At 49.7% G+C, this 20,648-nt stretch overlaps 2 protein-coding genes across 2 annotated transcripts; both read left to right on the plus strand.

The window, feature by feature from the left end:
* Positions 1 to 931: 931 nt before the first annotated feature.
* LOC121054563 (putative cyclin-dependent kinase F-2) lies at positions 932 to 1,667 on the plus strand. The gene has a single exon (XM_040524676.1). The coding sequence runs from the start codon at positions 933 to 935 to the stop codon at positions 1,458 to 1,460; it is 528 nt and encodes a 175-aa protein (XP_040380610.1). The 5' UTR covers position 932; the 3' UTR covers positions 1,461 to 1,667.
* A 14,718-nt stretch (positions 1,668 to 16,385) lies between these two features.
* Positions 16,386 to 18,731, plus strand: LOC102705256 (glycine-rich RNA-binding protein-like). Its single transcript, XM_006655045.1, has 2 exons — positions 16,386 to 16,526; positions 18,516 to 18,731. Exons 1-2 carry the CDS (start codon positions 16,386 to 16,388, stop codon positions 18,729 to 18,731), a joined length of 357 nt encoding a protein of 118 aa, XP_006655108.1.
* The last annotated feature ends 1,917 nt before the right edge of the window (positions 18,732 to 20,648 follow it).

Raw genomic sequence — 20,648 nt, forward strand, 5'->3', positions numbered from 1 at the left:
TTGTTTTAAATAGAAATAACTTTCCTTTAGCATAAAGATAAATTTGCTTTTAGATAAAAGTAACTTTGGTTTTATATAATTGTTAGTTTGATTTATGACAAAAGTAACTTTGGTTTCTATCTGCAGATTTTATACAGAAGTCGTTTTGTTTCATATCGAAGTACCTTAGTGCCAATTAACGTCACCATAAAGCATATATGCAAATTCTTTTCAGCAACAATTAATAATGTAGAAGTTAAGAAAATCAACACGCCACGAGATTATGCACATAAAAAAAAAGGAAAGGAGAGAGATTCATGCTCAGTACAGGTCAGTAAGAAAGCAAGGAAGAGTCAACAGAGATTAGTGTAGTCACGTCATTCTTGAAATTTACGGCAAGGAAAGATTAGAAGTTCCATGAAATAGTTTAATAAAACTAAGAAAGTAACTTGCATACAAGAAAACATTATAAAATGTGTAATAGAGATATAATTTTGACAGATCATTGTATTTGTCTACTTCCAATCAAACTTATTTACATTCCCTTGCACGAAAAAAAACAAAGAAAAATTAACATACCAGTGCGCTGTTGCAGGTATATGCGGCGGGCAAATACTTTTTTTTTTTTGCAAAGATGCAGAACGTGCTTTCTATTTTTAGAAAAGGGAGCTGACTAGCGCTAATGCGCTACCGCACGACAGGCAGCAACGTCCGGCCCATAAACCCCATTCGGCCCAATACCAAATCGCTGGACAGACCGGCCCAATACCAACGGGCGATGACGTAAGCGTCGTGCTCGCGCAAACAAGTTCCAGTCGGAGTCGGAGTCCGAGTCCGATCTCCGATGGGCGATGGGCGATGCGCTATAAATAGAACGGCTCCGCCCTCTCCCATCCATCGCTTCCTCGATCTCCTCTGCTTCTATACCTACTCCACTTCCATTCCGATCGACCATGGCAGCGGCATCGGCAGCGTCGGGCTCTCGCAAGCGCGCGGCCGCGGATCAAGAGCCTACTGCGTGCAGATCCTCTCCCGCCAAGAGGCGGAGATACGCGCTCGGGAGTGCCGATGACTACGAGCAGCTCGAGGTCGTCGGCGAGGGCTCCTTCGGCGTCGTCATCAAGGCACGGGACCGCCGCACCGGAAGCATGGTCGCGCTCAAGAGGCTCCACAGCGCCCTCGGCTTCGACGCCGTCAGGGTCGAGGCCGCCTGCCAGCACGCCTGCCGCGGCCACCCCTCCATCGTGGAGATCAAGAACGTCGTCGCCGACGCCAAGACGGGGGAGATCTTCCTCGTCATGGAGTTCGTCGGGAGCAGCCTTCGGGACCAGATTATGAGGTCGCGTCCGGAGGACCTGGTCCGCGAGATGATGCGGAAGCTCATCGGCGCGGCCCACAAGATGCACAGCTCGCGCGTCATCCACCACGACATCAAGCCGGAGAACATCCTCGTCGGCTTCTTCGGTAGTAGAGGGAGATAAGATTTGATAAACTTCATTTGTCATATCTGGTCTTGTTATTAGACAAAATATGCAGAAGTTTTTCTCCTCGAAATGGGAGCATCCATAATACTTTCGGATGTAAGATCATAGTCATGATCAATATTATGTGATGAATAATTGGCTTGTAAATTAATAGAATTTAGTGTGAAAACGGTTATGGTGTTGGTGTGAGTGTGTGTAACTAATGTGGGTCATGTTGCGATATCTATGTTCGGAAACGGTTGGTTTGTCCCTATGTGTGCAGGTGACTTGAAGTTAACTGTGGTTAATGGCTGATAAGGACCATGACTAGGTTCATGGAGGAACCGAGATCTGGATAGTCGGGATGGACCATGACTAGGTTCAGAGAGGAACCGAGGTCGGATGCCATGTGACATGGTTGGACTAGAGTTGTGATTCTCGGATGTCAATATCGGTCAACGGCGGTGTGATCGTGACTAGGCTCAGGGAGGAGCTGAGGTCCGAAAGATCGAGGATGCCGGGTGACGATGTTGAATATGAGGTGGTACATGGTTAAGGAACACCGTGTGGGATGGAATCGTAATCGGCTTCACATGTTGTGTGTGAAAGCACCGAAAAATAACGAAGTAAATCGGATTAAAATTGGATGAGAAAAAGAAAGGAAAGATAGTTTTGCTACAGCACGTGTTGCTACAGTACTCGTGGGTATTGCATCGTGCGGATTACTGTTGTAATCGGATTACTGTAGCAGAGGCAGATACGTGCGGGTGTTGGACTGGTGGCCATACGTGCGCATGGACTTGGTTTGGTCCGTGCGGCCATGTGCGTGGAGGATTCCGATACGAGTTTAAGATAGATTATTTTGTTATAAACAGGTACCGAGTTGTATATGTTCGGTGTGTTTTTTGGGAGATTTAGTTGTTGATTTTAGATCGATAATTTGAGAGGAGCGCTGTTGGTGCGTTTTGTAAATATCTGTTGAAGCAATAAAGTTGAGAGCATCCAATCTACGTCTTCCGTTTTTATCTACTGGTGTTTTTCTGGATTCCGACAATCCGATCGACGACACAGGAGCGGCGTAACCAAGTTAATCTCAGGAGCAGCGTAACCAGATTGACGGCATAGGAGCGACATAATCGGAGGTAATATCAAGAGTGGCGTAACCAGAGGTAATATTTTATTTTCGCTAAAAGATTTTTTGGGTTTTAGTTCTACCTACCATTCACCCCCTCTGTAGGTGTGTTATACTCTGTTTCGATCCTACATTAGACAGTGGCAAGTTAGCATTGCCGGTTATTGTTTATGCAGTATACCTGCCCAGAAGAGCATTATATTCTCAATTTTCCAGGTTCCATTTGATTATGTTTGCCTGAGAGCATCCCCAACAGCTTATCTATCCCATCCTCTATCCTGAAAATAGAGGATGAAGACTATAAATTGAGCTCCAACAGAACAACTATTCTATCATCTATTTTTAGATGTCATCTGTATTTGAAGAGAGAGCCTTCATGGCATGTTTGCCTATATTCCAGACGAGTTAGCAGTTGATATCCCTTCTTGAGAAACAGAATCGATGCATGAAGAGGATGTTCAATATCCGCTAGTGTTCTCGCCTGCTTCAGCGCTCCAGACGAGTTTCTTCATGCTTGATTTTTTAACTTCGAACCGTAGACATGCACAACATTGTCGGTGAAAGGTTTATCTATTTTATTTTTTGCAGATTTATTTTATGTGATGGCACTGCAAAACGGTCTGCACAATTCTTATTTCATTCTTTGGTGCACTCACTGATCATCCTGAAATAAAGTAATCATCTTGTAATAGGGTAAGCTATGCGCCTATGCCCAGAATTTCTGACTTTTTATATTTAGAATAGGTATACAATCCCTTCCATTTGACTTTATTTTTCCTCCATTTTATTGTGTACCTGCAAAGCAAAGGAAAAAACACCAAAGCTAGTGGTAACTTATTAACTTAAAATAAAATGATGCATTGGACTCCACAAATATCCATTTATTTGCAGACATATATATGGTGGTCAAAACGGTATTTATTGATCGCCAACTCACCCCGCGCTTAGATTTTTACTCGTCCCAAGCAAAGTAAACATAGGACTTGTGGATTGAGTAGCTGCGATGTTAGTTTGCCTGCAAGAGCAAGCACACAATACACATACTGACATACACTCCAAACATTTATGACTACCAACAAATTAGCATAGCAAATTGTAACCTTATTCTATACATGTGCCAAGAGCAGATCCAGTGAAAAACAATAATAGAAGCTATCTTATTCAACCTCCAAGAAAAACGTAGTTCAACACCTCTTTCTATACACATATAGCAAAAAGATTTAGTGAAGGCTCGGAAGTTTAATGGACCTAGAGCCCGTAGAGGGAGCTCGAAACCCTCTACTCCATGTTAGATATATCCTTGTCTATCGGGATTGTCATCAGGGTTTATCTTACCACAAAGAACTTAAAAACTGTTGTCCGGTGAAATACGATTATCGTGGTTTTTCTGTGGCTTTGGGTCGTTGCTCGCCGTGATAATCGTGGTAACCACATCGAAGAAACCATTGGATTCGTGTGCCTTACTGTCACTTTTATTACCTTGTCTTGGGTTGTTGGGAGATGAAACAATTAAGAAAGAGCATCTCCTTCCTTTTCAGTACATTTGTAGAGAATTGTCCCCAAGTTTCCCAAAATTTCAAGTAAAGAAGAAATATCACTGTAATATAACATTTGTACTGCGTACTTCATTTCTCATAACTTTCTATCAGATTTTTCTAATTTACTCAGCGATATCCTCTAAGAGAAAACAAATCCTGTTAATATTGTTTAACACCTAGTGAGCTCATATACCAGTGATCCACGTCGGAGGTCTGTAGGTTAGGGAGGCCTCGTCACTTTAGTTGCAGTCAAAGTGTGCACCATTCTCTTTTCGCTTTTGAGTAAGCTATAAGCCAAAATTTAAATTTCAACCATAAAGTTAGAGTTGATTTTGTGGTTTTTTGTCGTAATTTGTTTTCTAGCCTTAGCTTTTATATCACTAAGAACACGTATATATGTAATTTGGTTTTTTTCCATGAAAAATCCAAACTTCACCCCGTGGTTTATGAAAAGAGCCTTCTCAACAATGGGAGGAACAAATTTCTACGATTTTATAAAGTAAATATAAAACGCTGGTTCAACCCTCTCTCAGCTCAAGTGTAGCCATCGTCCTCCCACCGTGTGCGTCCATGAACATGATTTTCTGACCTAAAAGTAGAGGAACTCAGTGGCTGACATATAGGCCGATGGATGGTGAGGCTCACATGTCAGCAACCATGTCCCTCTAACGTAAAGTCAGACAAACTACGTCCATGCGTGCAACGCATCCATTGTCACGCTCAGAAATTTACACCAAATTTCTGAACAATAGCATGTATTAAATCTCGGTCTAGGAATCAGCCCGAGTACACACTATGACAAATTAATCCACACCGGGAAATTCATCATGATCAAAACCATTAAAGGTCTGTCAAATCTAGCAGAAATTAAATAAGAATTGGTGAGCTAGTTGAACTAAGCATGGCTAAGCATTGCGTAAGCCTATTTCTAGTCAAATTAACCCTGGGATGACAATAATAATAAGTGGGAAACAACGGGTATAAAGGTAATTGCCCAATAGATAAGTAAAATAAATAGATTTGCATAAACCAATGCACGTTTGAATGTAAAGCGGGGAATTTTATAATCTTGGGATCAATATGATCAAAGAAGGGTACCACTTGCCTTGCTTAGACCCACGAGGAACTTCGGCGACGACTTCGAGAACGAACGGCGCTTCGACGGGGTCAAAACCTACAACAAACAAGGCAAAACAAACAAAAACAGACTATAAAACTACTGAAACAGAGAAAGAAACTATTTTTAATGGATTCTTGGTATTTTTCTGGATTTAATGAAACTTGAATGGACCTAAGCGGACACTAGACGAATTACTTATGAATTTTAGAAGATTAACTGTGTTTTTAAACTAAACAGAAAACCTTAATGAATTTAATTGCGCAATTAATTAGAGGGATGATGTCAACGGAGGGAGGAAGCTGGCGCTGACGCAATGGCCCACTGGTCAGTGAGTCACGGAGGGAAACGGAGTATGACACGTGGGCCCGGGGAGGAGAGGACAGAGAGAAGGCAGGGGGTGGCTGACCAAAGGGGCCCACTTGGCGGTGAGGGGAAAACATTGAGGGGAAAGAGGGAGCTTTGCTTCGGCCAAACAGGGGGCGACCGAGCGACGGGTGGTGGCGGACGGCGATGGCGAACGCCCGGCGATGGCCTGCGACGAGCGGCGGCACCGGAGATCGGGGCTAAGTGCACATGCGAGCGCGGCGGCGCGAGAGCAGCGGCCAGGGCGAGGTGGCGCGCGGGGAGCGAGCCGGGGAGAAGAGAGGGGGAGCAAGGATGGAGGCAACGGTCGACGGCGGGGTGATCACGGAGAAGAGCGGCGGCGATGCGGAGCGGCGTCGACGGCGCGAGGGAGAGGAGAGTACGGGGAAGAGAAAGGGATGGCGGCGACGACACCCGGGAAGCGCGGGGACGGTGTGCGGCGCACGGAGGGCGGCGACCGACGGGCGGTGCAGAGGGGAGGACATCGGCCGATGGCGCGGGGCGGATATGGCGACGACTCGACGAACACGGGCGCACCCTAGCAACGGCGGGATCACGTCGGCGATGGTGAGGCGAGGGAGACGGCGCCGGGATGGACGGTGGCGACAGCCAGAGCGCGCGAGGGCATGGCGGCAGCACCGGCTCGGCCTCCACGGGCCGAGAGGAAAAGAGAGGGAGAGGGAGGACGACGACGTCTTACCGGCGGCGGGGACGGCGGCGACAAGTCGGCGTGGAGGAGGCGGAGGCGGCGACGGGGTTGCGCTGCGACAAACGGCGAGATCGGGTGGCGATGTCAAGCACTGGCCTGTGGCCAGCGAGGAAGGGGAGAGCCAACGAGAGGGCATTGCCCGATGGCGGCGGCGACGGCACACAGCGAGCGCTGGCATGCTCGTGCACGAGCGGCGGCAGCAGGGCAAAGAAGAGGCGGCGACGGTGCCACGGCGACGACGGCGACCGACGACGTGGGGAAGGGGCGTCGCGACGCGACCGAGAGGGAGGGGAGCGGCGTGGCGCGGAGGCAAGGATGACCATCAACGTAGACGCGCCCAGGCAAGACCGGCGGTGGCTCGGGGCGGCGTCGCGGTGGGTGGCAACAAGTCGGCGCCGACGAGGCAAAGGGGTGACGCGGGTGGGCAGCGACACACGGCAACCGACGGCGAGATCGATCGGTGGCGAGGCGACGGTGGCGCGGCAACGCTTGCGGAAAGAGGCGGCGGCGGCGCGCAAGGAGAGAGGGTTTATAGTTACGCGGCACTGGCTAGGGCGGGGATGGTTAGCGCGGCGGCGCGTGGATCGCGGCCGGTGGTTAGAGACCGCGTCGCGTACGTGGGCGCGGTGGAGTTGAAGTCAGCGGCGGCTTTGGCGCTGGAAAGGGGACGGTGCGAGGAGAAGCGGGGAGGTGGTTACGCGGGCGACGTACTCGGCGGTGGCCGGTGCCGGAAAAACGGCGTCGGTCGTTACACCGGCGCGAGCGGTGGGGTCGCAGGAGGTGGCGCGCATTGTGCGGGCGAGCGGGCAGAGTGGACAGAGTAGAGGGCGCGACTGACGGCGCGACCGGGCAAAGCGGAGCGACGGTTGCACGTGGGAGGAGGTGGCGTGGCGGGGGCGCGGCTAGGTGGTCGGGGTGGCGGCGCGGTGGCGACGGCCGGCGATCGGTACGACGGCGGAGCGGTGGTCGGCGGTCGTCGATGGACGGCGGAGGCAGCGCGACCGGCTAACGGGCGACGCGCAGCGGCCGATGCAGAGGCGGTCAGTGGCCAGCTCGGGGAAACGACGACAACAGCGTGGCTGGCACGGGCGTGCAACGGCGGCGGCAACACCTCGTCGGTGGCGGCGAGGCGAAGGTGGTGGTAGTAAGGCCGATGGCGCGGGCGCTGGCGCGGCGCGACAAGGGGAGCAGGACGGCGACGCGGCTAGTCGGCCGGGCGACAGGCTCGACCAGGGCAGTGGCACGAGGCACTGTTGGGCGGAGTGCGGCCGGAGGAAGGCGACGAGGCGTGGGAGCGAGGGCACGGCGCGGCTAGCGAAGCGCGACGCGGTGGTGACAGCCACGGCGAGGCGGCACAGCAAGATAGATGCGGGGAGGACGCGAAGGGCGGCGGCCGAGCGGCACACGGCCGTGGCGGCGGCGAGATCAACGCACGGCGCGGCTAGCGCGCGCGAGCAGACGGACAGAGGAGGTAGACGCCTCTGACATGTGGGCCCCACTTGTTGGCGGCCGGGAGGGGGGGCGGTGATCCGGACTCCGGGGCGCCACACTCCCACTCCAAGCTACGCCTGCTGAGCAAGATGCATTGCGATTTCCTCTTCTGTGGACGCACCTTCGCCTCACTATGACCCGGGACGGGAAGAGAAAGACTTAGGGCGGGCTTGATAGTAAAGCCAAAGAAAGACGCCCCAAGACAAGGTACAACTGTTGGGAAGGGGACATGATCAATAGAACCCGACTGGGATAGTGGCGCCCATTCCTAACCAGTTCTGAAAAGGTTCGCTCATGCTGGAGGTACTAACCACTTAGTGATCGGTCCGCTAGTTCACGCAAATTCGAAGAAGTTATCCCGGACAAGCCACATGTAGGGAAACTTGCACGTGTGGTTCTGGCCGGGCTTTCCTTCGGTATAGTGGGCTATGGCCTCTGGGCCGGCCCAGCGGGAGGGAAGGGAGGAGAGGAGGGAGATGGGCCGAGGGAGGTGATGGGGACTTCGTGCGCTAGTTGGGCCGCAACTCGGGAAATTACGAACAGCACGTGTACTCACAAAACAGAACTAAAACGTGCACGAATATAGATTCGCACGACGAATTAGATCCGAAACGCAAAACCGTGCACTGTTAGCGAAACAACGACGGGAATTAACGACCCGTTAAATTGAGATTTAATGACTCGCTAAGCTAGAAACTAAACGGCTTTAATGTAAAACCATTCTACGTGTACGAAATTACAGTCCGCACTGTAGATCAATCTCACGTTAGCTAATAGATTGGAAAATCTAAGCAATTACACGGTAGATCAAAAATAGATTGATTCGCATGGGTAAAACGTATGCGAATCTGAGATTTGGTGGAGAGATCCACAGTCGATTGCTGCTGTTCCTCGTTGTTCGACTAGAAAACCTAAACAATTAAACGGTAGATGAATTTAGATTGATTCTTAAGAATAAAATAGATGCGAACCTGAGATTCGGGGGAAGGAAAACCAGTGGACGGCTGCGCTGCTGCTCGCTGCTGGACAGGAGGTGGCAGGAGGGGCACGAGAGAGGGAGACGGGGAAAAGAGGCAAGGGTGTGGAGGGTATTTATAGGGGGAAGCTAGAGATAGATCTTGTTACCCATCTCCTATTAACAAGGAATAGATAAGGTTTCAAAGGGATAAGAAATAGAATTTTAATTGATAGGAATTAGTTTTACCGTGAGAGAGGAGGTGGAGGCCTGCACGGTGTGGGGAGGAGGAGATCGTACAGGGAGAGAGAGGAGGAGGAGATCGGCCAGGGAGGAAAAAAGAAGAGAGAAAAAGAAAAGGGAAAAAGGGAAAAAGGGAGAAGGAAAAAGGAAAGAAAAAGGAAGGAGGAAAAAAAAGAAATTGCCTCCAATTTTGCCGATTTTTATTAAGTTTATTTACGCAAATTTTACTGACTGCAATTCAAATATAAATCATGTTAATAATTTAAAATGCTTTCGGGATATTTTAGAATATCCGAAAAACTTCCAATTAAATTAAATTAATTTATTACACTGGGTTTTCTCCTGAACTTTAATTAACAAATTATTTTTAATGCATTATTTTATTGAGTTTTAGCTAGGGTAAAACTCAGGGCGTGACAAATCTACCCCCCTTAAACAGAATCTCGTCCCCGAGATTCGGAGGAGCCGTTAAAGAGGTGCAGATAAGCAGCCTAGAGTTGGCAGAAACGACTCGGTTTTCTTCACTTCCAGTTGCACTGGTGTCGTTGCCGTTCCTTGTGTTCACCATCTTCAGAGCAGAAGGAGAGAACAAGGGAGAGGAGAAAACTAAGCAAATGGCTTTTCTGAATTATTCGACTATGATTTTCTGATCTTGATTAAAACACTAAAAAAACACACGACTCCTGGTGGTATAACCATAACGCCTCCACTTGTTATGGTGAACCGCTAACCCCAAAACAAAACAAACCTACACACACAAAAACTACCAAGCAATGACTAAAAGACGATGCTAGGGTAACGTCTACGGCTCGAAACGGCTGCGACGACTGAATGACTTGTCTTCATCTTGAGAGCGATGCTTGGAGTAGCGCAGACCTGACTCTTCACTAGTGGCAGATCCTGACCTTTTGATCTTGACACTTGATCGGAAGGAGTTGCTAGCGACTTCTGCGACAAAGGCACTGGTTTGTTGATGGGATAACAAACATCTATAGAGAGATCAAGGCTTGAGAAGCAAGTATGCTCACGAAATTTTCAAAACCAAAAGACTCGACACCTTTTTTTTTCAAAAGACTCAAATTTTACAAAACCTAATGCATATGACAAAAGGCTCCTAGGGTTTCCCTTTGGCTCATCCTACGGTCAAGATTGGCTCTGATAGCAACTTGTCACGCCTAGAAATTTACACCAAATTTCTGAACAATAGCATGTATTAAATCTCGGTCCAGGAATCAGCCCGAGTACACACTATGACAAATTAATACACAGTTACACGACTTAAAAACAAACAAAAACAATTATCTATCGAAATGCAGCGGAAAAAGAAAAACAAGACTAGACCATCTAATCTTCAGCTTCAGCTGGCGAAGACAGCTCCACACCACAGGCATTCTCAACAGCGGACTGAACCTCACTTCAACCTTGGGAACAACCTTCTTCCGACTTCTGACTCAAGTTCTGGCACTTGCTCTGGTGGGGGAAAAAATTAAGCAAGGTTGACTACAAATCACTGTACTCAACAAGTAACACCCAAGAGAGGAGAATAATGAATGCAATAGGGTATCAAGGGATAGGCTAAGGTTAAATTGCACAAAAGCTGCATTTATTTAGCAAAACAGTAGATAAAATAGACTGAAATGAAAGTAAAGTAAACATTTAAAATAATCATCCACTGTCCAACGTTACACCACATTGCAACAGGCCCAAACAACTGTCCAGCGTTACACCACACTACAAAAGGGTCAACCCTCTGTCCAACATTAAACCACGTTGCGACAGACCCAAACCACTGCCAACGTTACACCACGTTGCGCAGGGCCAAACCAGTTCCAAGATTAATCAAATTATAGAAGGTTCAACTAATCCCAGTGAATCTGTCAGTTCGCCCAATAACCGCGGGCACAGCTATTCGAATAGTTTTACTCTGCGGAGGTGTACAACTTTACCCACAAGACATGGCTCCCAAGCATGTTACCATGTCCCAACGTATCACCACGATACCTCAGTACGGAAACCACGATAAGACCTTTCACTTAACCCTCCCTAGACAATCGCACCGTACTTCAGGTTTCACCCCCTCATTTACACCAAGTCGGGCAGTCCCCTCTTGTGCCATGGTGAATCCGGAAACAGCAGAGGCTTTCGTTACACCACGATTGCCCGTCCATACTCCATCACGCTCACCCTTGCCTTGGTGCCTCGAATAGGGACAAGCTAGATTACGAGTCTCACCGTTGCCCATTCTGGCTTGTGGTTAGTACGTGTAAGACTTTCAGGGTTTCCTGAGAACCGGTCCTTAATTCCTATGGGCACGACTCTCAAAACCATGCACCCATAGCCCACCATAAGCATTATTTTAATTGTATTTAATCCACATCGGGAAATTCATCATGATCAAAACCATTAAAGGTCTGTCAAGTCTAGCAGAAATTAAATAAGAATTGGTTAGCTAGTTGAACTAAGCATGGCTAAGCATTGCCTAAGCCTATTTTTAGTCAAATTAACCCTGGCATGACAATAATAATAAGTGGGAAACAACGTGTATAAAGGTAATTGCCCAATAGATAAGTAAAATAAATAGATTTGCATAAACCAATGCACGTTTGAATGTAAAGCGGGGAATTTTATAATCTTGGGATCAATATGATCAAAGAAGGGTGCCACTTGCCTTGCTTAGACCCACGAGGAACTTCGGCGACGACTTCGAGAACAAACGGCGCTTTGACGAGGTCAAAACCTACGACAAACAAGGCAAAACAAGGAAAAACAGACTATAAAACTACTGAAACAGAGAAAGAAACTATTTTTACTGGATTCTTGGTATTTTTCTGGATTTAATGAAACTTGAATGGACCTAAACAGAGACTAGATGAATTACTTATGAATTTTAGAAGATTAACTATGTTTTTAAACTAAACAGAAAACCTTAATGAATTTAATTGCGCAATTAATTGGAGGGATGACGTTAGCTGAGGGAGGAAGCTGGCGCTGACGCAATGGGCCCACTGGTCAGTGAGTCACGGAGGGAAAGGGAGTAGGACACGTGGGCCTGGGGAGGAGAGGAGAGAGAGAAGGCAGGGGGTGGCTGACCAAAGGGGCCCACTTGGCGGTGAGGGGAAAACAGAGAGGGGGAAAGAGGGAGCTCTGCTTCGGCCAAACAAGGGGCGGCCGAGCGACGGGTGGTGGCGGACGGCGATGGCGAACGCCCGGCGATGGCCGGCGACGAGCGGCGGCACCGGAGATCGGGGCTAAGCGCACATGCGAGCGCGGCGGTGCGAGAGCAGCGGCCGGGGTGAGGTGGCGCGCGGGGAGCGAGCCGGGGAGAAGAGAGGGGGAACGAGGAGGGAGGCAGCGGTCGACGGCGGGGTGACCACGGAGAAGAGCAACGGCGATGCGGAGCGGCGTCGGCGGCGCGAGGGAGAGGAGAGGACGGGGAAGAGAAAGGGATGGCGGCGACGACACCCGGAGAGCGCGGGGATGGTGTGCGGTGCACAGAGGGCGACGACCGACGGGCGGTGCAGAGGGGTGGACATCGGCCGACGGCGCGGGGCGGATACGGCGACGACTCGGCGAACACGGGCACACCCTAGCAACGGCGGGGTCGCGTCGACGATGGTGAGGCGAGGGAGACGGCGTTGGGACGGACGGTGGCGACGGCCAGAGCGCGCGAGGGCACGGCGGCAGCACCGGCTCGGCGTCCACGGGCGGAGAGGAAAAGAGAGGGAGAGGGAGGACGGCGACGTCTTACCGGCGGCGGGGACGGCGGCGGCAAGTCGTCGTGGAGGAGGCGAAGGCGGCGATGGAGTTGCGCGGTGACGAGCGGCGAGATCAGGTGGCTGTGTCAAGCACCGGCCTGTGGCCACACGAGGCGAGGAAGGGGAGAGCCGACAAGAGGGCATTGCCCGATGGCGGCGGCGACGGCACACGGCGAGCGCTGGCATGCTCGTGCGCGAGCGGCGGCAGCAGAGCAAAGAAGAGGCGGCGACGGTGCCACGGCGACGATGGTGACCGACGATGTGGGGAAGGGGCGTCGCGACGTGACCGAGAGGGAGGGGAGCGGCGTGGCGCGGTGGCGAGGACGACCATCAACGCAGACGCGACCAGGCGCGGCCGGCGGCGGCTCGGGGCGGCGTCGCGGAGGATGGCAACAAGTCAGCGCCGACGAGGCAGAGGGGTGACGCGGGTGGGTGGCAGCACACGGCAACCGACGGCGAGATCGATCGGTGGCGAGGCGACGGTGGCGCGGCGGCGCTTGTGGAAAGAGGCGACGGCGGCACGCAAGGAGAGCGGGTTTATAGTTGTGCAGCACTGGCTAGGGCGGGGATGGTTAGCGCGGCGGCGCGTGGATCACGGCCGGCGGTTAGAGACCGCGTCGCGCACGCGGACGCGACGGAGTTGGAGTTAGCGGCGGCTTCGGCGTGGGAAAGGGGACGGCGCCAGGAGAAGCAGGGAGGTGGTTACGCCGGGCGACGGATTCGACGGTGGCCGGTGCGGGAAAAACGGCGTCGGTCGTTACACCGGCGCGAGCGGCGGGGTGGCAGGAGGTGGCGGGCATTGTGTGGGCGAGCGGGCAGAGCGGACAGAGCGGAGGGCGCGACCGACGGCGCGATCGGGCAAAGCGGAGCGACGGTTGCGCGCGGGAGGAGGTGGCGTGGCGGGGGCGTGGCTAGGTGGTCGGGGTGGCGGCGCGGTGGCGACGGCCAATGACCGGTACGACGGTGGAGCGGTGGTCGGTGGTCGTCCATGGACGGCGGAGGCGGCGCGACCAGCTGAGGGGCGATGCGCGGCGGCCGATGGAGAGGCGGTCGGTGGCCAGCTCGGGGAAACGACGACGACGGCGTGGCTGGCACGGCCGTGCAATGGCGACGGCAACACCTCGTCGGTGGTGGCGAGATGAAGGTGGTGGTGGCAAGGCCGATGGCGTGAGCGCTGGCGCGGCGCAACACGGGGAGTAGGACGGCGACGCGGCTAGTCGATCGGGCGACAGGCTTGACCAGCGCAGTGGCGCGAGGCACGGTGGGGCGGAGTGCGGCCGAAGGAAGGCGACGGGGCGTGGGAGCGAGGGCACGGCGCGGCTAGCGGAGCGCGACGCGGTGGCGATAGCCATGGTGAGGCGGCACAGCGAGACGGATGCGGGGAGGACGCGAAGGGCGGCGGCCGAGCGGTACACGGCCATGGCGGCGGCGAGATCGACGCGCGGCGTGGCTAGCGTGGGCGCGAGCAGACGAACAGAGGAGGGGGGCGGTGAACCAGACTCCGAGGCGCCAGTGGGCTACGGCCTCTGGGCCGGCCCAGCGGGAGGGAAGGGAGGAGAGGAGGGAGATGGGCCGAGGGAGGTGATGGGGACTTCGAGCGCTAGTTGGGCCGCGACTCGGGAAATCACGAACAGCATGTGTACTCACAAAACGGAACTAAAACGTGCACGAATATAGATTCGCACGACGAATTAGATCCGAAACGCAAAACCGTGCACTGTTAGCGAAACAACGACGGGAATTAACGACCCGTTAAATTGAGATTTAACGACTTGCTAAACTAGAAACTAAATGGCTTTAACGTAAAACCATTCTACGTGTACGGAATTACAGTCCGCACTGTAGATCAATCTCACGTTAGCTAATAGATTGGAAAACCTAAGCAATTACACGGTAGATCAAAAATAGATTGATTCGCATGAGTAAAACGTATGTGAACCTGAGATTTGGTGGAGAGATCGATGGTGGATTGCTGCTGTTCCTCGTTGTTTGACTAGGAAACCTAAACAATTAAACGGTAGATGAATTTAGATTGATTTGCAAGAATAAAATAGATGCGAACCTGAGATTCGGGGGAAGGAAAACTAGCGGACGGCTGCACTGCTGCTCGCTGCTGGACAGGAGGTGGCAGGAGGGGCACGAGAGAGGGAGACGGGGAAAAGAGGCAAGGGTGTGGGGGTTATTTATAGGGGGAAGCTAGAGATAGATCTTGTTACCCATCTCCTATTAACAAGTAATAGATAAGGTTTCAAAGAGATAAGAAATAGAATTCTAATTGATAGGAATTAGTTTTACCGTGAGAGAGGAGGTGGAGGCGTGCACGGTGTGGAGAGGAGGAGGAGATCATACAGGGAGAGATGAGGAGGAGATCGGCCAGGGAGGAAAAAAGGAAAAGAGAAAAAGAAAAGGGAAAAAGAGAAAAAGGGAGAAGAGAAAAAGAAAAGAAAAAGAAAGGAGGAAAAAAAGAAATTGCCTCCAATTTTGCCGATTTTTATTAAGTTTATTTAAGCAAATTTTACTGACTGCAATTCAAATATAAATCATGTTAATAATTTCAAATGCTTTCGGGATATTTTAGAATATCCGAAAAGCTTCCAATTAAATTAAATTAATTTATTACACTGGGTTTTCTCCTGAACTTTAATTAACAAATTATTTTAATGCATTATTTTATTGAGTTTTAGCTAGGGTAAAACTCAGGGCGTGACATTCATCCACTTTTTCTCACATAAATACAAGAATCATGCCCGCGTGTCACACCACGTCGATGTCCCGACCGAGTCAAACGAGTTTTGTACCGTGATGATACATTAAAACAAGACTTGATCTTCAAAGTGCATTTTGAAAGATTATAGACCTATATAACACCTCAATATAACTTTGACGACCAGCCATAGACATTACGCTATAACTAAGCACTTTGTTCGTATCACGATAAGTTAGTAAATGTGACTGATGATATATGTTGCTAGTATCCGTACGGTAGAACTCTTTACAGTACAATGGGTTGAGATTATATGTTATTACTGTTTCCTTAGTCCGGGCCCACATGTTAGGCGTCGCCTTAGGGAAGTCACAATTAGGGTTGGATAACGAGCTAGCTCGGCTCGGCTCGTTATCGTAACGAGCTAAAAACCTAGCTCGGCTCAGCTCATTATAAAGTTCGAGCTGGCTCGTTAGGCTCGTGAGCCATGCATAAAAAGTTAACCTAAATAATTTTTCAATAGTACAAGCAAATTTTTATTTCAAATATGCAAATCATATGAAATTATATTTAAATATTAAAGTTTGAACCAACAAATCACATGGTGAACCTATGAAGTACCGAACACATGTATTCCATGGTGAAATCAATAAACACGGGTGAATCTTGTGTCTTTGGTCTAGCTCGTTAGGCTCGCGTGTAGCTCACGAGACAGCTCGAGCTGGCCCGTTAGAAAAATAAAACGAGCCGAGTCGAGCCAAGTCGAGTTTGTCACGAGTCGAGCGAGCTAACGAGCCACGAGCTTTCTATCCACCCTTAGTCACAATATATAAGGGGGTCGTCCGTCTTGCCCACTCTTGCTCCAAGATCGCTCTCCTCCAAACAAGAAGGTTTAGGGTTTGGTTGGTGAGCGCGCGAGAATCCAAGGGAAGGATGGTGGCGCCGTGGTGTGACTCCGACCGGAAGGACCGCTCCGGGCGGGAGTACCGCTGCTACGTCGGCAACCTGCCGTGGTCCGCCGACGACCGCACCCTCATGGACGCCTTCGCCGACTTCGGCCCCGTCAGCTCCGAGGTGTGGCTCGCTACCTAGCTGGATCTCCGTGTCTCCGTGCTTTTTCTTTTGAGAACGGCTAGCGCACGGAGTTCCGTTGGACAGCAATTTTAATGAATGCGTGTCCTCCACGCCGCTAGGCCGCCCTCTATCTGACTGGATCGCGCACTCGCGCGGTCTGCCACGGGCCCCCGTGCTAGTGGGCTGCTGCAGCCAAGCCACGTACGCCCACGCACCCGATGGGCCATGCCTCTGTGGGCCATCCTCGCGCCCCCCGCTGCTCCTGGGCCACGCCAGCAAGCCGTCTCGCCTCCACGCCGTCGTGCCACCACGCGTTCACGGGCCGCCTGCCTCCATGCGTCACCCGTGTCCGCGCGATGTGCTGCCACGCCACACGTAATTGGTATCAGATGATACCACTGGTATGATATCAACTGGTATCATGTGGTACTAGACATAGACATAGACATCTAGTATCATACCGCTGTGCGACAAGAGCAGCTCGAGAGATGCAGACTACCACATGATACCAGGTGGTACCAGGCAGTATCATATGATGTCAGCATATATTAAAAGCTATTAGTAAGTATCGATAGACAGGTATCACTTGATTCTCATATAAAAATCTAGATGATATCAATTAGTATTAATATTTATCAAATGATACCAAAAGATACTAAAAGATATCAGCAGCTATCAATCCCCAGCCTAAGCGAGCTCTCCGTCGGTCCAATCCCAGCGACCATGAGGCGTCTGGTCGTCCCGGTGTTGCTCCTCCTGCTCGCATAGTCTGTGTGCAAGTCCTTCGTGTTGCAGGACACATGCAAGTCCGTCGCCGCCGGCCACCCGTCCATCAGCTACAACGTAAAAAAAAAAACCATCCAATCCAACACGCAAACCTCCCGTTGTGGTGCACCAATCCAACGCGCAAACCTCCCCAACTCCAACTCCAGTTTGTGCGAGGAGATGTGGCAGAGACGGGATCATATTTAATCATGCCGTCGGACGGAATTCTGTCCGCTAGATTTTCTCTTTTCTTTTTTCCCCCGCTGCTCCCTGCAGCACCTCTCCCGTTCTGGTTTGTGATGTCTCGTCGCCGACCCGTTCGGCCGGTTGGGTCGTCCCGTTTGTTCTTCAGGCTAAGCTAGTAAGCATGACGCGTTTTGTGATGCATCTTGGATTCTTGACTGGGATATTCAATTCTTTGATTTTTTATTTTCATCTTGAGTGGTTTATTTGAGAAGCAGTTTTTTAGCACGCGTTACTGGTAAGGTAGATAAATATGAGTTATATCACTCTATAGACATGCAAGTTTAAATTCAACTTCTACATGTTATAAAAAAATAACAAAAATAATTATGAATAATTATGAATATGCGTATACTTGGTTTTGGTTTTATTTTTGTTTGTTTTTTCTATAACAGATATAAATCATATTTGTTAAATTTTTTCATGTTTTTTTATGATTATTTATATAATATGCAAGCATAAACTGCTCCGGTTTATTTGCCATAGATATGTGTTCTCCAATGCGCGCACCAATTTCTCCCCAGTTCTTGGTTGTGGTTGATGCCTATGCATCTTTTGTCAGTTCACCCGTTCTTGCAATTCTGCAACTTAGGGGTTGTTTAGTTTACAAAAATATTTTACAAAAACATCACATCAAAACTTTAAATATATATTTGAAATATTAAACTTAGTCTAATTACAAAATAAATTTTAGATTCCGCCTGGAAACCACGAGACGAATCTTTTGTGTCTAATTAATCCGTCATTAGCACATGTTTCACATCCTAATTAGGCTTAAAAATTTGTCTCACTATTTCCTCCATAACTGTGTAGTTAGTTTTAATGTTTATTATATTTAATACTTTGTTTAGATATCTAAAGATTTGATGTGTTGTTTTTAGAAAAAAATTTTGGGAACTAAACAACCCCTAATTGTGAAATCCGCGAATATCTGTGAAATCTCGGCGAATGACTAACGCAGGGTTGAGTTTTGGGTTGCAGATCGCCTGGACCCACGAGACGGGGAGGTCCCGCGGGTTCGGGTTCGTCTACTTCGAGGACGGGGACTCGCTGGACGACGCCATCGAGGTGATGGCCGGCCAGGTCATCGGCGGCCGCACCATCGCCGTGCTGCTGGCCGGCCGGCCGGGGCTCAGGCCCTCCAGCGGCGGGAGCGCGCGGAGAAGACTACAAGACTACTACCTAGTACTCTACTAGCTCCTAGTACGTCGTATGGTTAATTAATTAGGGTTCAAGTGGTTGGTTGGATGGATGGATAGCTCAGGAGGCTCTCTCTGTTGGTAATCTCCTGGCTTGGGTGTATGATTATGAATGCTAGCTTAGGACGTGTGTTTTTAGCCCTGTTCGGTGTGTCGTTTATGCTTGTGGTTGCCGTCGTCGTCGACTGCGCGCGTGCATGCAGGCAGATCTGCAGCATCACACTCCCCTGTATCTATGTGTGTGTTTAATAATTAGCGTTAATTATCGTTATTATCTCTGTCTGCTTGCACGTATGTTCGGGTGATGTTTGGTTGGTGGTTTTTTATTCCGTGGTCAAAATGCTTTTACGTGTGCCGTTCAAAAGGAGCTCACGGATTCCTCCTGCTGACCAGCAGGTATATGGATGTGACCGCTCTATACTGTCTGTGTCAGGTTGGGATGTTTGTGTCAGGTTGTGATATGGATGGAAGGACATGGCTATTTTCTTGGACGAAGATAAAAAAATTTTGACTTTTGGAATATCAATTGTCATATAGTTGAAAATTTATTTTCAGAATATGAGAGTTACCTTTTCTCTTACTAAGGAAAAGCTAAACAATATATTTGAAAAAAAATAATTTATAAATAAAACTTTTATGTAAGCTAAAATTAAAAAAATAAACTATGATTAAAAAACTTTAAAATCAACTTTAAATTTAATATTTAAAATTTAAAATTTTGTTTATATAAAGAAAAGAAAAAAGATAGAATAGAGATAATGAACTTTTAGAAAAATACACCCGAAAAGCACCTGTGCAAAAGTGCAGGAAAAAAACATTCTAAAATTCAAGTACAATGCAGATGCGCCAAAATACCCAGCTCGCGCGCCATTCTTTTGGCAGAAGACTGAAGACCCAGTGGCTTCTTTTGCCAGAAGGCCCAGTGCGAGTGAACGTGGCGGCGGTGGCGTGCATGTGAGCGCGATGGCATGGGTGACCCCACCAAAGCAGTGGGGAGATTCTTGAGGCCTCGCATGCGGTCGGTGATGCAGCACCTGGAAAAGGAAGCAACACTCCAGGAGGAAGATGAGGCTTGTGGCATGCTGTATATATATTTGATATAATATGATCATATATGACTAAACCAGGAGAAAACATCCGGTTGTACAAATTTTATGGGAAATGTGAAACAGTACAACTATGTGGCATTTTAATAAAGTCAAGATACTTTACCTTTTTCTAATAAAGAGTTAATTAGATACGTGCCATTACAAATATGTCACTTCAGAGAAATACCATTACAATTCTACTAATTATAATTTTACTAATTGTAAGTATGCCGTTATAATTCTTTTCTCTTTGTAAACATGCCATCTTCTACGTTTTAGATGCTGTTGGATCCACATATTGATCTTGATCTGTATCACCCAAAATGCCCTCATCGACTCCCATTGACGGCAGAGGACGGCCGGAGTCGCCGGTCAAGTGGACGGCGGTGGGCGGCTGGCGCAGAAGCGAGAAGAGTGCATAGAAAGCAGAGCAGCGAGGAAACGAGAAGAGAGAGCAGAGCAGAAGGGGGATCGTGAGCCAACTGCACAAGGCAACACACTGCTCTGCTGCTGCTTGCCCACCGGACCTCCTCGCCGTTCTCCTCTGCTGCTGCTCTGCACAAGGCAACAAGCAAAGTGCTTCTCCATCGAACTCACCAGGAAATCCCCGTGCACGCCAGGGGCTGCTCCAGATCTCGCCGCGCGATTTTGTGGGATTAGGTAGACGAGGGCGTCGTTGTTCGGTGCCGAGACGAGCGGGGCAGTGGACCACGATGCCGGCGGCGGAGGGACCGGTGATGGAGCCGAGGTCGGTGCTGGACTCCACGCGCAGCCCGAGCCCACCCTATTCCGCATCGACGCTGTCGTCGTCGCTGGGTGGCGGCTCG

Source organism: Oryza brachyantha, chromosome 5 (assembly GCF_000231095.2).
Source record: "Oryza brachyantha chromosome 5, ObraRS2, whole genome shotgun sequence".
NCBI lineage: Eukaryota > Viridiplantae > Streptophyta > Magnoliopsida > Poales > Poaceae > Oryza > Oryza brachyantha.

Excerpts from the sequence above, each read along its gene's own strand:
- LOC121054563 (XM_040524676.1), top strand. The coding sequence starts at position 933 with ATGGCAGCGGCATCGGCAGCGTCGGGCTCTCGCAAGCGCGCGGCCGCG.
- LOC102705256 (XM_006655045.1), top strand. The coding sequence starts at position 16,386 with ATGGTGGCGCCGTGGTGTGACTCCGACCGGAAGGACCGCTCCGGGCGG. Across the intron at positions 16,527-18,515 it reads TCGGCCCCGTCAGCTCCGAG|ATCGCCTGGACCCACGAGAC; the intron begins GTGTGGCTCGCT and ends TTTGGGTTGCAG.